The sequence below is a fragment of the Thamnophis sirtalis genome, unplaced genomic scaffold (genome assembly GCF_051295495.1).
Source record: "Thamnophis sirtalis isolate CommonGarterSnake01/CBP01778 unplaced genomic scaffold, rThaSir2_p1.2 scaffold_14, whole genome shotgun sequence".
In the NCBI taxonomy this organism is placed as follows: Eukaryota; Metazoa; Chordata; class Lepidosauria; order Squamata; family Natricidae; genus Thamnophis; species Thamnophis sirtalis.
The window spans coordinates 1,634,094-1,650,878 of NW_028261394.1; the positions used below are offsets into that span (position 1 = coordinate 1,634,094).

Genomic DNA, 16,785 nt, shown 5'->3' on the forward strand with positions numbered 1-16,785 from the left:
TGGCCTCTTTCTCTCTCTCTCTCTCCCTGCCAGGCTGCCACATCCCCACAGCGGAATAACCCCAGGAAGGTCAGTGCCAGCAGCGAGATTTGCTAATCATAAGTTAATTTTAACTTTGGGTTTTGTGGAAGGGGGAGAAAGGGAGCTTAGTTAGTTGAATGAATCCGGCTCAAGAGTTTTTTGTGGAAATGCACAAGGATGATGTGGTGGATTGAGCCATTGTAAGGTTGCCACATTGGCCGGGGTGTGTCTCTCAGGCACCCAATTCACACGTTTTAAAAGGGACCCCTTGAAGGGTGAAGGGGCTCCACTCTCTGGTATTCTTCAAATCCTTGACTGTGTTGCCCCCCCCCCCTAACCAGGTTACTAACTCGTCTTCCTGTTTGGGATTGCCTGCAGTTAGAAATTAGGGTTCAAAAGGTCTGGATTTGTGCCACACGCTAAACCTTTGAGCTATCAAAGTTGTATGAATGGAGTCATTCGGCCTTTCTGTAAGCGGGATATGTGTGAATGGTGCTAGTGGTGCTTTCGCAGGTCAGGTTTCGGCTGTCACTAAGTGGATGCGGGAAACGGTGCCCTGCAAGTTACGTGTCAGGGAGGTGACCTTATGAAACAGCAACCAGCCGAGATCGCCGAAGAGCAAAGCGTGGAAAACAACAAGGGAAAAAACGGATTGCAAGCGTTTCCCACAACTGCTTCAGTTTATGCGAGCTCCGGGCTCCAGAGCATGTGTGAAGCCTCCTTGCAGAAAGCCGGAATGGATGTGAAAGGACTCCAAACCTTCGAAGGCGCTTCGAAAAGGTGGAGGTGCTTAGTTTGATCCTAAGAACGAGCAGATGTAGGGTCTCCTGCACGGGACAGGGGGTTGGACTAGATGACCTGCAAGGTCCCTTCCAACTCTGTTCATCCGTTAAAGAAATCTCTCTCTCCCCCACCCCCGCCCCGCGTGCTCGGGCAGCCTGCCTCGCGCAGCCTTCTGGGGTTTGTAGTTCCTACTAGACTCCGCACAGAGCTCAGACCTTCAATGGTGTTCTCTGTGTATGTGTGTCTGTGTGTGTGTGTGTGTGTGTGTGATGCGGACTCAACTTCCCAGCCTCCTTTGCGGGACATTTAATTCCCCCCCCCCTTGCAATGAGTAGTCCGGAAGTCAGAGCAGCGTTTCGTGGAGGGGCATCGCTTCCATGGGGCGGAGGGAGGGGTGGGTTGCTGGTCTGGGGGCGGGGAGGGACCTCAGGGGAACCAGGCGTTGCTACGCCGGCTCCTAAGGGGAGGGGAGGGGGGATTTCATGCCCTTTCCCTTGGAATGCTGCGGAGGACTCAACAATGTAGATTATAGCAAGGTACAGGCGCGTTTCCCATCTGTGCAACGGGTGTGTGACGGGTGTGTGTGATGAAAAACCGGGGCGGGGGTCCATGCCTTGCAAACCACCCCCACCCCCCGGGGTGGAGGGGGAAGCCAGCCTGGTGCTTGCGCGACTCCCAGGATGAGCAGGGGGTCTGCGGAGAAGAAGCGAGGCCGGAGCGGGGGGGGGGCTTTTCCTGGGGGCGGGGGGGAGGCTGGGTGTGTGTGAATACAAAGCAAAACAAAAACAAAAACCGGCACCGAATCCGCTGCGTGGCTCGGCTTTGGTTGATCCGGTTTGTTTCGAAAGGATGTTATTAATTTATTTTTTGCTATTGCCACAATGTAAAAAAAAGTCTCCCTGGGTTTAGGGGCGGCCCCTCCCTTCGGTTGTTCCCCCCCCCTCACACACACACACACACACTCATTTGACGTCCAGAATTGTCTTCTTGACCCCTCCCCACTCAAGGAAGCCCCGAGATCTCCCCCCCCCCCTCGCCCCCGCTTCCAAGTGGCCAAAAAAGTTGAGCAAACTTTGGGTTTTAGGCGCAAGAGACAGAAAGTAAATAATGAAGTTGCCACATCAGAAAAATCGGCCAAATATTTGTTGGCTTTCCAGAAACTCTGACCGAGATCAAAGGAAGGTTGGGGTTTTTTTTCTTTTCAGGGTGGGGGTGGGGGTGGGGTTCTTGTTATTTGTTCAATAGTCTGGATCAGATGGGAACTGGCAGATTGAAAAGCCAGTGGAAGATAAATAATACACTTAATTATTAGCCTGACCTGGAGAATCTCGCAGGTAGACGTGGCGTAAATGTAGTCCTTGACTTACAACAGCTTGCTTATTGTCGGTTCCAAGTTACAACGCCTCCCCCCCCCCCCCCCAAAGTGACTTATGGCCGTTTTCCACCCTTACAGCCATTACAGCCTTCTCCACAGTCAGGGAATCAAAATTCAGATGCTGGTTTTTATTGTTGTTGGTTGCGAAGTCGTGTCCGACCCATCACGACCCCATGGACAACGTCCCTCCCAGGCCTTCCTGTCCTCTGACATCCTCTGGAGTCCATTGAAGCTCACACCAACTGCTTTGGTGACTCCATCCAGCCTCCTCCTTCTCTGCCGTCCCTTTCTTCTTCTTTTGCCCTCCATCGTTCCCAGCATGAGGCTCTTCTCCAGGGAGTCCTTCTTCCTTCTCATTAGGTGGCCAAAGTCTTTGAGTTTCCTCTTCAGGATCTGGCCTTCTAAAGAGCAGCCAGGGTGGATCTTCTCCAGGACTGACCGGTTGGATGGCCTTGTAGTCCTTCTACTTTGCCCTCCATCGTTCCCAGCATGAGGCTCTTCTCCAGGGAGTCCTTCCTTCTCCTTAGGTGGCTAAAGTACTTGAGTTTCCTTCAGGATCTGGCCTTCTAAAGAGCAGCCAGGGTGGATCTCCTCCAGGACTGACCAGTTGGATGGCCTTGTAGTCCTTCTTCTTCTGCCCTCCATCCTTCCCAGCATGAGGCTCTTCTCCAAGGAGTCCTTCCTTCCTTCTCATTAGGTGGCCAAAGTCTTTTGAGTTTCCTCCTCAGGATCTGGCCTTCTAAAGAGCAATCAGGGCTGATCTCCTCCAGGACTGACCAGTTGGATGGCCTTGCAGTCCTTCTTCTTCTGCCCTCCATCCTTCCCAGCATGAGGCTCTTCTCCAGGGAGTCCTTCTTCCTTCTCATCAGGTGGCCAAAGTCTTTGAGTTTCCTCTTCAGAATCTGGCCTTCTAAAGAGCAGCCAGGGTGGATCTCCTCCAGGACTGACCGGTTGGATGGCCTTGCAGTCCTTCTTCTTTTGCCCTCCATCGTTCCCAGCATGAGGCTCTTTTCCAGGGAGTCCTTCCTTCCTTCTCATCAGGTGGCCAAAGCATTTGTGTTTCCTCTTCAGGATCTGGCCTTCTAAAGAGCAGCCAGGGTGGATCTCCTCCAGGACTGACCGGTTGGATGGCCTTGCAGTCCAAGGGACTCAATGCAGGAGTCTTCTCCAGCCCCAGAGTTCAAAGGCCTCCATTCTTTGGCGCTCAGCCTTCCTTATGGCCCAACTTCCACAGCCATCCATTGCAACTGGGGAAACCGTAGCCTTGACTGGACGCACTTTTGATTGGCAGGGTGAGGTCTCTGCTTTTTAGGATGCTGTCTAGATTTGCCACAGCTTTCCCCCCCAGGAGCAAGCGCCTTTTGATTTCTTGGCTGCCGTCCCCATCTGCAGTGATCTTGGAGCCCAGGAAAAATAAAATCTGTCACTACCTCCATTTCTTCCCCATCTATTTGTCAGGAGTTGAGAGGGCCGGATGCCATGATCTTAGTTTTCTCATTTTTACCCCTCCAATTTCAGGGTGGTTCAACAAACCATGGTTTAAACAATCCGGGGTTGCTATGGTGCATGAACCCAGGATGTGTGGAAGCGCAGGTAAATCCTTGATTTACAACCACAATTGAGACCCGCATTTTGGTCGCTAGGCAAAGTGGCCATAAAATGAGACATCGCACGACTGGATCTGATTTTACAACCATTTTACCACGGTTCTTAAGGCTCCCCAGAGACCTTCTGACAATGGGAAAGCCTGATTCGCTTAACGACCATGTGACTAATTGAGCAGGTGCAGTGATTCGCTTAACGACTGGCAAGTACAGCCGTAACATGGGGACGAAGCTCACCTAACCAGCGTCTCACTTAGCAACAGAAATTTGAGGCTCAATTGTGGTCGTAAGTCAAGGAATACCTTTCCACAATCTGCCTGGATTGCTAGCCAAGGATCCAAGTGGGTTCGAATCCCTTGACTTTTGCCATGTCCCTTTCAGTGACCTTGATGTTGGCTGCAGTTTAAGAGTCTGGGGGAAGAGGGAAGTGCCACAGGCATGTCTGAATGCAGTCCGTGATTTAGGGTTTAGATGACTGTGAATGCAAACCCTGGTTTGGAATCTCCTTTGAACCGCCGGCCCAGCGGAGGGGCTTCTGCTGGCTGAGAGCCAACTGACCCTCAATGTCTCCCCCCCCCAGGTCGACCTCTCGGCTATGACGCTGCTTTCCGATTACGTGAAGGTGACCGATCCCAGCTTTATCGCGGCTGTCCTCTCCATCGCTTTCAACCCCTTGTTCTGGAATCTGGTAGGTACCAAACACGGGTAGTTTTCAACCTATGAGGCCCAAGGAGGACGTCAGAATGATCTTCCAATAGAAATTTGGATCCTTTTATGTTTAACATTAGTAATAACTTAAACTGTTTAAAATTTGGGTAACAGTAAGAAGCTGAGCTCAATGTTGAGATATTTTAGACTGTGATTGTTAAAATGCTATACCGTGTACGGGCTCTGGGAAGTCGGGGGGAGGGAAGGGAGGTGGGGTTCTGGGGGGAGGGGGGGAAATACAATATGTGTTAAATTCTAAAGTACATGATTCCACTTGTATACTGTGGCTTTTTAATCTTAGTGTTAAAATAGAACAAGCTGAATATATTGGAAGGCAATAGAAGTACACCGAAGGGAGGAGTTGAGTGAAAGAAGAAGGAGGGTGGAGAGGATGAGAGAGAGGAGGAAGAGAAGGAAGGGAGGGAATGGATTAAGAGAGGGAGTGATAGAGGGGGGGGGGAAGTAGGTAGTAGAGGGGTATGTGAGAAGGAAGAATGAAAGTTGGAGGGGGTTGAAAGAGGGTGTATGGTGGGCCAAGGAGGTATATTGGGTTTGTATTGTAGAGGGCATTTTCTATATAAGTGAGGGCTGTGTTTGTATAGAATGGAATGAAAATAAAATTAAAAAAAAAAAAGAAAGAAATTTGGATCCTGGGTCTTCTTACCGTTTTTTTCTTTAAATCTGGCTGCATCCTCTCAAGTTGGTTAGAAAGTGACCATTCCTGCCCATCTGGAGGGCAGCAGGTTGAAAGCTGTCTCAGAGCAGAGGCTGCCCAAGGAGGGAAGGGGAATTTTCAGGACCAAGGAGAGCTCCTTCTGCAGTCAGATGTGTTCTCAGAAAGCAAAAAGCTGGCAACCCTTCAAGTACCGTATTTTTCAGAGTATAAGATGCACCTTTTTCCCCTAAAAAAAAAAGAGGCTGAAAATCTGGGTGCGTCTTATACACTGAATACAGCATTTTTTTTGCCTCCTGAAGCCTCACCCCCTTCCCCAAAACGCCTTATGGAGGCTCTCAGAGAGCTCCTGGGGGCTGGGGAGAGCAGAAATGAGCAAAAAATGGTTTTTTTTGCCCCCCCCCAGGGGAACGGGGGCCATGGGAATCCTCCTTTTGAGGCCAGAAAACATTGGTCGCCCATGCTGGGCCGTCCTGCTGGCTGCGAAGTGACACACCTGGCAAGGAAGGCAGGACAAATATGTATATATATGGTAGGAACAGCTAAAGCCGAGGTGGCGCAGTGGTTAGGGGTGCAGTACTGCAGGCCACTTCAGCTGACTGTTATCTGCAATTCGGCGGTTCTAATCTCACCGGCTCAAGGTTGACTCAGCCTTCCATCCTTCCGAGGTGGGTGAAATGAGGATCCAGACTGTGGGGGCGATAGGCTGACTCTGTAAACCACTTAGAGAGGGCTGAAAGCCCTATGAAGCGGTATATAAGTCTAACTGCTATTGCTATCTATCATCTATCTATCTATCTATCTATCTATCTATCTATCTATCTATCTATCTATCTATCATCTATCTATCTATCTATCTATCTATCTCTATCTCTATCTCTATCTCTATCTCTATCTCTATCTCTATCTATCTAATCTTATCTATCTATCTTATCTATCTATCCATCTATGTATCATCTATCCATCCATCCATCCATCCATCCATCCATCCATCCATCCATCCATCCATCCATCTATCTATCTATCTATCTATCTATCTATCTATCTATCTATCTGAAATGAGGACCCAGATTGTTGTTGGGGGCAATTTGCTGACTCTGTAAACCGCTTAGAGAGGGCTGAAAGCCCTATGAAGCGGTATATAAGTCTAACTGCTATTGCTATTGCTACTGCTAAATTACACAAAGTCTCTGGGAACTGGGTCAGAGAACCAGAAAGATGGTGTGTGTGTGTGTGTGTGTGTGTCTGTCTGTCTGTCTGTAACAGGAACGATGTGTCATTTTGGGGGTTCAGCGGAAACACCCCCCCTTCCCAGGTTCCATATCCTATTTGCAAGGAGTGAAGTAAGTGTGTGTGTGTGTGTGTGTGTGTGCAAAATGCCTTCAAAAGGAAAAAAAAGGAAGTCTAGTTGCCTTCTGAAAAATCCCCTTTGGGACAACCATGACCTGAGGACTGAGGACCTCCAGAGACCTTGAAGAAGAAGTTCTGAAGAAGCTTCTTGGATGAGAAGTGAGACGTCTTCGAAGCTAAAACAAGAAACTCCCGTTGCCTCCTGAAAAAGCCCCTTTGGGACAACCGTGACCTGGAGGATGGAGAACCTCCAGAGACACGAGAGATGAGCGCTGGGAGTTTCTCTAGGCCTATGATTGGTGGATCTCCTTGGAGAAGAGTTGCTAAGTTCAGTGGATCTTTAGCTTGGATCCATCATCCGTCTCCTTCCCTTCCTGTCTGCTCACCATTCATGTTGGTCTCTCCTTTCCTCCAATAGCCAGCAGGGGGTGGTAAAGGAGCATCCTACTGCATGACACCCAGCCAGAATCCATCCATCCTTCCCAGCCAATGACAATGCAGGGAATGATGGTATGGGTAGTCCGGGGAGGCATCTCGGTGGATTTGGGGGAAGAAGAGGCGCAATTGATGAAGAGACAAAACCTGCTTCCCTTGCTTGGTTTTTCCCTCCCTTCTGATTTATCTCTCAAACTTTGGAACTTAACTCCAGCCCCCCCTCCCTGGTGGGTTTCTGCCTGCAAGGGATGACTTGAGGGGGGGGGGCATTTTTCCCAAGGGCTTGGAAGAGAAGAGTCCTGCTGCCGTTATTAAGTACAGAACCAAATTAGTCTCTGCTGCCGTAAAGTCAATACATATACCTAGTAAAAACAGCTTGGTGGCGCAATATTGGAAGAAGAAAGATTTGCCTACAATTCAAGAATGGACTTTAAAAGTTATAAACTTAGCCGAAATGGCAAAAATTTCAGCATATCTCAAAGAACATTCAAACGAGAGATATAAACGAGACTGGAAAAAATTGATTGATTATATACAAAGTAAACATGGGATTAAGAAACTCCAGATAGCTTATGCTTAGCATCAGTAAGAACTCAAACTGTTTAAAATTTGGGTAACAGTAGGAAGCTGAGATCAATGTAGAGATATTCTAGACTGTGATTGTTAAAAAGTTATACCATGTATGGGCTCTGGGAAGTCGGGGGGGGGGGGGAGGGAAGGGAGGTGGGGATCTAGGGGGAGGGGGGATCTAGGGGGAGGGGGGAAACATAATATGTGTTAAACTTTAAGGTACATGATTGCACTTGTATACTGTGGCTTTTTAATGTTAGTGTCAAAACAGAACAAACCGAATATATTGGAAGGTAATAGAAGTATACCGAAGGGAGGAGCTGAGTGAAAGAAGAAGGAGGGTGGAGAGGGTGAGAGAGAGGAGGAGGAGAAGGAAGGGAGGGAATGGATTAAGAGAGGGAGGGATAGGGTTAGGGTTAGATAGAGGGGGAGGGGAAGTAGGTGTAGAGGGGTATGTGAGAAGGAAGAATGAAAGTTGGAGGGGGTTGAAAGAGGGTGTATGGTGGGTCAAGGTGGTATATTGGGTCTGTATTGTAGGGGGCATTTTCTATATAAGTGAGGGTTGTGGTTATTACTCAATGTTATATGCCCTGGTTATGCACAGTAAACATGTGATTGTATAGAATGAAACGGAAATAAAAATATTATGCACAGATAAAAAAAAGAGAAAAATAAAGAGAAGAGTCCTTTTCCTCTTGGGAAGAACCGGCCTTTGCAACAAAACCCTTCTCCCTCGAGAACCTCTTCCAAGGAGGGAACTCAAGAGGTAGAACCGCAATTCATCGTCCCGAGGAGGACACTCAAACGGGCTTCTCCAAAAGGAGAACGGGACTTTCTTGGGTTTTCTCTTTGAAAACATTTCGCTTCTCATCCAAGGAGCTTCTTCCGTTCTGCTTGGACCAAGCAATCGAGGTGCAGAACTGCAGATGCTTCTTGGATGAGAAGCGAAATGATTTCAAGGGTGGGGGGGGGGAACCCAAGTCCTGTTGCCTTTTGGGGAAAAAAAACACCTTTGGGAGAACTTTGTGACCTGGATGGTTGAGAATCCCCATAGAGGGTCATCCGGGGGACATTTTCAAAAGGTGGCCGAAATGCAGCCATTGTGGTTAAAACCCAGGCTTTAGAGGTGTGGTTTACGAACAAGCTTTGGGGATTGTGGTTGTGCGGGGAGAGAGAGAGAAAGAGGTGGAGAGACAGAGAGATGGAAAGGAGAGAGAGAAAGACAGACACAGAGAGATATGGAAAGAGAAAGAGATGGAAAGAGGGAGAGAGAGAAAGGCAGAGAGAGATGGAAAGAGGGAGAGAGAGGGAGATGGAAAGAGAGAGAGAAAGAGATGGAAAGAGAGAGAAAGATGGAAAGAGGGAGAGAGAGATGGAAAGAGAGAGAAAGAGATGGAAAGAGGGAGAGAGAAAGATGGAGAGAGAGAGAAAAAAGATGGAAAGAGAGAGAGAGAAAGGCAGAGAGAGATGGAAAGAGGGAGAGAGATGGAAAGAGAGAGACAGAAAGAGATGGAAAGAGAGAAAGAGAGAAAGACAGACACAGAGAGATATGGAAAGAGAAAGAGAGAGAAAGATGGAAAGAGGGAAAGAGAGAGAGAGACAAAGAGATATGGAAAGAGAAAGAGAGAGAAAGATGGAAAGAGGGAGAGAGAGAAAGGCAGAGAGAGATGGAAAGAGAGAGAGAGAAAGAGATGGAAAGAGAGAGAAAGAGATGGAAAGGGAGAGAGAGAAAGATGGAAAGAGAGAGAGAGATGGAAAGAGAGAGAGAGAGAAAGAGATGGAAAGAGGGAGAGAGAGAAAGACAGACATAGAGAGATATGGAAAGAGAAAGAGAGAGAAAGATGGCAAGAGGGAGAGAGAGAGAAAGGCAGAGAGATGGAAAGAGGGAGAGAGATGGAAAGAGAGAGAGAGAGAAAGAGATGGAAAGAGAGAGAAAGAGATGGAAAGGGAGAGAGAGAAAGATGGAAAGAGAGAGAGAGAAAGAGATGGCAAGAGGGAGAGAGAGAAAGACAGACACAGAGAGATATGGAAAGAGAAAGACAGAGAAAGATGGAAAGAGGGAGGGAGAGAGAGAGAGAAAGAGAGGGGGGGGAGATGGATCAGAGGTCACGTTGGGCCTCTCTTGCCTTGCTGAAGGGGGGCAGGAGAGAGCGGGCGGCTGGCCCAGCTGCAACCCGGGTGTCTTTGGCAGCCTTATACCTTATCGGCTTCCCGATTCATAACACCTTCGTCTGCCAGAGGAAAGCAATTAGGGGAAATGGCTCCCTTATTATGGAGGCAAGGAGAGTTTAAACCCTGCAGTCAATACATCGTCCTGGGTTTCATGAGGCTGCGAAGCTCCTGGCTGCCTTTTGCCCTCCCCGAAGATTAAATCCCCCCCCCTTTGAAAGCCTCCCCCGATCAAATCCCCTGATAAGGAATCCATCTCTTTAATAGCGGTGACCTGACTTGGCAGAAGTCCCATCTCCCTCTCCAGCCTTTGTATGTTTCCTTTTTCTCTGAATCTCAGAGGGAGTCTGGCTGCCTCTGAAAAGCAGACGTTACAGACGGTCCCCGTTTAGTGACCGCTGTGGCGACCGGGTCGTGAAGCACTAAGTTAAACACTAAGTTAAATGGAACTTTGAGGCCGCTTATAATCTTCCTTCGACTTTTTATTTTTGCTCTACAAAGATCACCAACGCAAAGACTGGTTGGAAGGTGATTTTTTTCCACACGCACACTCCATCGTCCCTTCGAATGGTCACTAAGGGAGGCAGGCGCTAAACGAGGACTATTTTTTATTTCTGTCTATCAATGAAATTCCCCAATCCCTCCGGTGGAGAGTTTTGTTCAACTGCCTGAACACTAAAGCGGGAGTCCCCAAACGTGGCAACTTTAAGACTTGTGGACTTCAACTCCCAGAATTCTCCAGCCAGCAGAGCTTGGGTATAAAAGGCCAAGGTGGTGCAGTGGTTAAATGCAGTACTGCAGGCTACTTCAGCTGACTGCAGTTCTGCAGTTCGGCTGTTCAAATCTCACCTGCTCAGGGTTGACTCAGCCTTCCATCCTTCCGAGGTGGGTGAAATGAGGACCCAGATTGTTGGGGGCGATATGCTGACTCTGTAAACTGCTTAGAGAGGGCTGAAAGCTCTATGAAGCGGTATATAAGTCTAACTGCTATTGCTATTGCTATAAAACTCTGGGCTATAAATCTGTACCAAGAAGAGCAAAGAGAATTGCTTTTTGCAATTGACTGCATCCAGTCTTGGCTGTCAGGATGTAGAAAAGATGTGGAGACTCTGGAAAGAGAGTGCAGAGAAGAGCAACAAAGAGGATTAGGGGACTGGAGGCTAAAACATAGGAAGAATGGTTGCAGGAACTGGGCATGGCTAGTCTATTGAAAAGAAGGACCAGGGGAGACATGATAGCAGCCTTCCAATATCTCAGGGACTGCCCCAAAGAAGAGGGTGTCAAACTATTCTCCAAAGCACCTGAGGGCAGAACAAGAAGCAATGGGTGGAAACTAATCAAGAAGAGAAGCAACTTAGAACCGAGGAGAAATTTCCTGACAGTGAGAACAATTAATCAGTGGAACAGAAGTTGCCTCCAGAAGTTCTGAATGCCCCAACACTGGAAGTCTTTAAAAGATGTTGGGTAGCCATTTGTCTGAAGTAGTGTAGGGTATCCTGCCTAAGCGGTGGGTTGGACTAGAAGACCTCCAAGGTCCCTTCCAACTCTGTTATTCTATTCTATTCTATTCTATTCTATTCTTTGTCTTTTCCTTTTTTTAAAGTTAAAACATGGCCCCTGTTGGGAAGCAGAATCTTATCCCAACCTTCGGCTGATGAGCTTCCCTTTCGGAAAACGTCCTCATATTCACAAGACCCCCCCAACTGCCCCCTTTGCCAATCCTGCAAAGGCCTTTTTGCGGGTGGGGCTTTAATTCTAGCAAAAAGAGAAAAAAATTGGACGTGGGAGAAAACTCACCCGGCCTCCTTTTCTCCCCAGGGAAAGCCCACGCCAGGCATCCAGGCATGGCATGAACTTGGCCAACCGTTAGCAGCAAGGCTGAGTCTCCTTTGAGCCCCTAATGATCTTGTGGGGCTAATTGAGGGGGGTGGGGAAGAAAGAGGGGGGGGGTCATGGACAGCCGCCCAGCCTCCTTCCCTCACTGTGCAGACACCTTTGGATGTTCCAAGCGCCATCCAGCCACACGTAGGGCAGCTCCTAAAGAGGCTCATTAGGCTTTGCATGCAAATAGGCTCCACTTAATTGCTGACTTGTACAAAGTAATTAGCAGGGTGTTCTCCCTCCCCCCCCTCTCCCTCCCTTTCATCCTCTCCTCCTCCTCTGCAGTCGTTCTTCCCATCCTTTTCTCTCCTTCCTTTGTGGTTTCTGCTAGGATTAAAAATCATTTCCCCCCCCCTTTCCCTCCCCCTCTTCTCATGCTGGCCATGGGGCAAGGCTGGGGGGAGGGTGGCAGAGGGTCATTTGCCAACTTTGGGGCATGTTGGCATCATTGTCGCTGCTTGCATTGAAATTGGCAAGCGTTCACAAATAGGATTTGCTCCGGAGAGTCCTTCATTCTGGGGGGGGAAATCCTTCCCTTCCCTCTCTCTTTTTGCCTGCTTTTCTCTTCCCTTCCTTTCTCTCCCCTCTCTTCCCTCTTCCTTCCTTCCTTCCTTCCTTCCTTCCTTCCTCTCCCTCCCTCCCTCCTTCCTTTCTAAATTGTAAATTGTAAATTTAATGAATTTATATGCCGCCCAATCCCGAAGGACTCTGGGCGCCTTGCAAAATACAGGACTGAAAAAGATAAAAAGTTAAAAATAAGGAAAGAGAAAAACAGATTAAAAAGCAACACATCATACACTCAATCTAGGTGGGGCTGGAACCTCATCTATGAGGTCAACAGCCCCAGGCCTGCCGGAATAGCCCGGTTTTTGTGGCCCTTCGGAAGGCCGAGAGAGTGGGAAAGGTCCGGATCTCTGGGGGTAGATCGTTCCACAGGAACGATCTCTTTCTCTTTCTTTCTTTCTTTCTTTCTTTCTTTCTTTCTTTCTTTCTTTCTTTCTTTCTTTCTTTCTTTCTTTCTTTCTTTCTTTCTTTCTTTCTTTCTTTCTTTCTTCTCTTTCTTTCTTCCTTCCTTCCTTCCTTCCTTCCTTCTCTCCTCTCCTCTCCTCTCCTCTCCTCTCCTCTCCTCTCCTCTTTCTTTCTTTCTTTCTTTCTTTCTTTCTTTCTTTCTTTCTTTCTCTGGGCGCATCCATCATGAAACAATATGCCAGCCTCTCCAGGAGCATCACAGTTGCTAAGATCGCATTGTCCCCGACAGAAGTGGTACCTGGGGGCACCTAAGGACTCTTATCAGAAAGAAAAGCCCTGCTCCCTGATGTATATTTGCGGAAAAGCCGGGGATAAAAATGGAACACCATAAACTAGAAGCGGAGCCAGGTTGGTCTCCATTAAAATGCAAGGCCTTGGGGGGAAAAACCCTCTCCAGCTGCATGAGAGAAACCGTATATCTCTGCCTGGGAACAAACACTCCATATGGATGAATGACCAGGCTGGTGGGTGGCTCTCCAGCCTGTCCAGCTGATACTAGTTGGCAGGTTGGCCAAGAATGGCAGTGGGGAGCATCTGGGTTAGCCGAGCAGAAATGCACCTGAGTTTTGTTGTTAGTTGCAAAGTCATGTCCGACCTATCTCCACCTCATGGACAACATCCCTCCAGGACTTCCTGTCCTCTCCCATCCCCCAGAGTCCATTGAAGGTCAGGCCGGCTGCTTCAGGGACTCCATCCAGCCACCTCCTTCTCTGCCGTCCCCTTCTTCTTCTTTTGCCCTCCATCGTTCCCAGCATGAGGCTCTTCTCCAGGGAATCCTTCCTCCTTCTCATCAGGTGGCCAAAGTCTTTGAGTTTCCTCTTCAGGATCTGGCCTTTTAAAGAGCAGTCAGGGTGGATCTCCTCTAGAACTGACCGGTTGGATGGACTTGTAGTCCTTCTTCTTTTGCCCTCCATCCTTCCCAGCATGAGGCTCTTCTCCAGGGAGTCCTTCTTCCTTCTCATCAGGTGGCCAAAGTCTTTGAGTTTCCTCTTCAGGATCCGGCCTTCTAAAGAGCAGCCAGGGTGGATCTCCTCCAGGACTGACCGGTCGGATGGCCTTGCAGTCCAAGGGACTCAATGCAGGAGTCTTCTCTAGCACCAGAGTTCAAAGGCCTCCATCCTTTGGCGCTCAGCCTTCCTTATGGCCCAACTTCCACAGCCATCCATGGCAACTGGGGAACCAGAGCCTTGACTGTCCGCACTTGTGTTGGAGTTTTGGCACTGTTAAAAATGCAAACGCCCCATCAGAGGCCAGAGGGACAAGGCTTGACCCAATCCTCTGGCCAGTACAGTCCTTGACCTATGACCACAATTGACCCCAGCAGTTCTGTGGCTAAACCAGAGAGTTGTTCAGTGAGTTTTGCTCCATTTTTACGACCTTTCTTGCCACCGTTGATAAGCGAAACCCTTCCGTTGTTAAGTTTGTCCTACAGTCACTAAATGAATCTGGTTTCCCCATTGAGTTTGCCTGTCAAAAGGTCACAAAAAGGGATAGCCATAGCAATAGCAGTTAGACTTATATTCCGCTTCATAGGGCTTTCAGCCCTCTCTAAGCTGTTTACAGAGTCAGCATATTGCCCCCAACAATCCGATAGATAGATAGATAGATAGATAGATAGATAGATAGATAGATAGATAGATAGATGGATGGATGGATGGATGGGTGGGTGGGTGGGTGGGTGGGTGGGTGGGTGGGTGGGTGGGTGGGTGGGTGGGTGGGTGGATGGATGGATAGATAGCAATAGCAATAGCAATAGCAATAGCAATAGCAATAGCAGTTAGACTTGTATACCGCTTCATAGGGCTTTCAGCCCTCTCTAAGCGGTTTACAGAGTCAGCATATTGCCCCCAACAACAATCCAGGTCCTCATTTTACCCACCTCGGAAGGATGGAAGGCTGAGTCAACCCTGAGCCGGTGAGATTTGAACCGCCGAACTGCAGAACTGCAGTCAGCTGAAGTGGCCTGCAGTACTGCACCCCTAACCACTGCGCCACCTCGGCTCACGTAACCCTGGGATCACGTAACCCTGGGACACTCCGACCGTCATAAATACGAGTCAGCTTCCAAGCGTCTGAACTTTGATCGCGGGGCTGCTGCAACGGCCGTTAGTGTGAGAAACGGTCATAAGTCCCTTTTCCAGTACTCTTGCAACGGTCCCTAAACCAACTGTTGCAGGTCAACCTGCACCCTGCGGAGTTCGATCTTTATATACCTCCTTTTTTCAACATTTTTATGAAACTGACGAGACAAACGGATCCGCCGATGTTTGTCGTCGGACAATGACGCAGCTGTCCGTCTCTTGCCCAGCGTCTTTGGGAAAAGGCTCTGGAAACTCTGAATCAGCCTTTGGAGTCAATGAAGGGAGGCCTATCAATCAAAATTAAGCTCCAGGCCGAATGGAGGGACTATTGATTAACAGAATTACTAATCCACCGATGAGGCCGCGTTTCCTGTCAGAAGATGACAAGTCCCCATTTGGGATCCTTCCAAGCTTCCTGTTCCTCGTAGAGACCTTAGAGGTTGCAAAAGGGCTTCGTTTTATGTGGTCATTCGGCCAGCTGGTTCTTTGGCCCCTTTTTTTAAATTTAAAAAAAAAACATTTTTTTTTCCCTGTACAGGTCGGAAGATGGGAGCACAGCAGCCGGTCCCTCACACGCGTCTTCCGTTCTCCTTACGTAGCCTGCTACTTCCTGGGAGCTGTCATCATCTTGCTGAATTTTCTGCGGAGTCACTGGTGAGTCTCACCTTTGGGGGTGTTGGAGAGGCCTTTCTCTGGCGAAAGTTGGAGGGAAGCGCCTCCTTCAAAAGGCTGGGAGGGGAGGGGGCTTCCTCCCCCAAACTTGGAAAGGTTGAAGGAGAGTTCCATGCATTCACTTGTAAAGGAAGCAGGTTGTCAGCTCCTCTCCATTAATTAATTAGGAAAGAACGACCACAAGACTCCATGTGTGGAAATCAAGTGTACTTTTACTAATTAAGAATGATTAAAGGCAAAGCGTAGCGAAGTCTGATTATTTAGGCGCGAAAGCGATTGATATATAGAATAGCCCATTCCCCACCCCCGGGCATCATAGTCCCAGTCCAATCATAATTCTTCCAAGTGTCAGGTGTGAGATAACTTCAAAAGGCATCACGAAGATGGAATGTTGGTGCCGTTAGTCCTGGCGGGAAACACCCACGCATGCGTAGTCCGATCAGTCGGTGAACTCCAGAACCTTCCTCCAGCAAATGAGTAACCCCTCCCAAATACCATGCCCTCCCTCCCCGTTTCATGGCAGCTGAAGCGACAGCAAAGCAGAAGCTGACATCCGGCCGTCCCCCGGAAAAGCTGACACAGGTTTTGTGTGCAGAAGCCTTCTGCTCTCTTTGGAAAGCGAGAGAGAAGAGGAAAGATTTCACAGAGGCAGATTTTTCTTCAAGCCAAATTGCTTTGCCTCTTTGCTGGAGGAAAGGAATCACATTTCCTGGGCTGTGTTGTGTCTTGCCAGTGGCCAGCAAATCTGGCAGCAGATTCAGACGGCAAGGAGGCTGGGGAGGGATCTGGGCCAGTCCTGGAGTCTGGGGAAGGCTCTGAGGAGGGCTCTGTGTCGGAGGCAGAGAGGGGGACAGGGCCGTATGCCTGTTATCAGCTGCCTTCAGAGTCAGACATCAGTGGGGCAGAAGAACAGCTGGAGCCTGTTCCCAGTGTGCTCATGCACAGAGTTGCCAGACGAAGGGAACAGCTAAAGAACAGGGGCCGACTTGGGAGTAAGGCCACAGGTTGACGGTGAATGGCCCCTCCCAGAGGAACTAAAAGAGGAGCGAAAGGGGAGTGGAGTTTGCAGGAGACAATGAGTTTGCTTCATTGATTCGGGACTCTCCGAGGCTCTTTGCCAAGTTTAGATTGGGGCCAAGTTGGGGCAAATCACCCCCCCCCCTATTATTCCTATCCCTTGTGGGTCTACCTCATCACTAGGTAGCCCAAGGAATTATCTCAGTTCCAGCATCTTTCCCCCCCCCCCTTTCCCCATTTTCAAGAAAGAGATGAAAACACGGCATCCGCCCAGTTTCGTTTTCAAGGTTTAGCAAATCTTCGTGTTTACAGAAAAAGGGAGGGATTATCTGTGCATTTAATTCTCAGGTCATTTCAACTCTCTTATCTTCGGATAAGGCAAGATAATGCCTTTTCCTCCCCCACTCTGCTCTCAAA

The 16,785-nt window shown here is 48.8% G+C and overlaps 1 protein-coding gene across 1 annotated transcript in view; it reads left to right on the top strand.

The window, feature by feature from the left end:
• Positions 1-1,210: 1,210 nt before the first annotated feature.
• Positions 1,211-16,785, top strand: part of PEMT (phosphatidylethanolamine N-methyltransferase) — a 44,313-nt gene continuing 28,738 nt past the window's right edge. Inside the window, exons 1-3 of the mRNA XM_087728611.1 lie at positions 1,211-1,340; positions 4,364-4,471; positions 15,218-15,333. Coding sequence (XP_087584737.1) covers positions 1,287-1,340; positions 4,364-4,471; positions 15,218-15,333 — 278 coding nt within the window. The 5' untranslated portion in view covers positions 1,211-1,286. The remainder of the gene's footprint in view (positions 1,341-4,363; positions 4,472-15,217; positions 15,334-16,785) is intronic.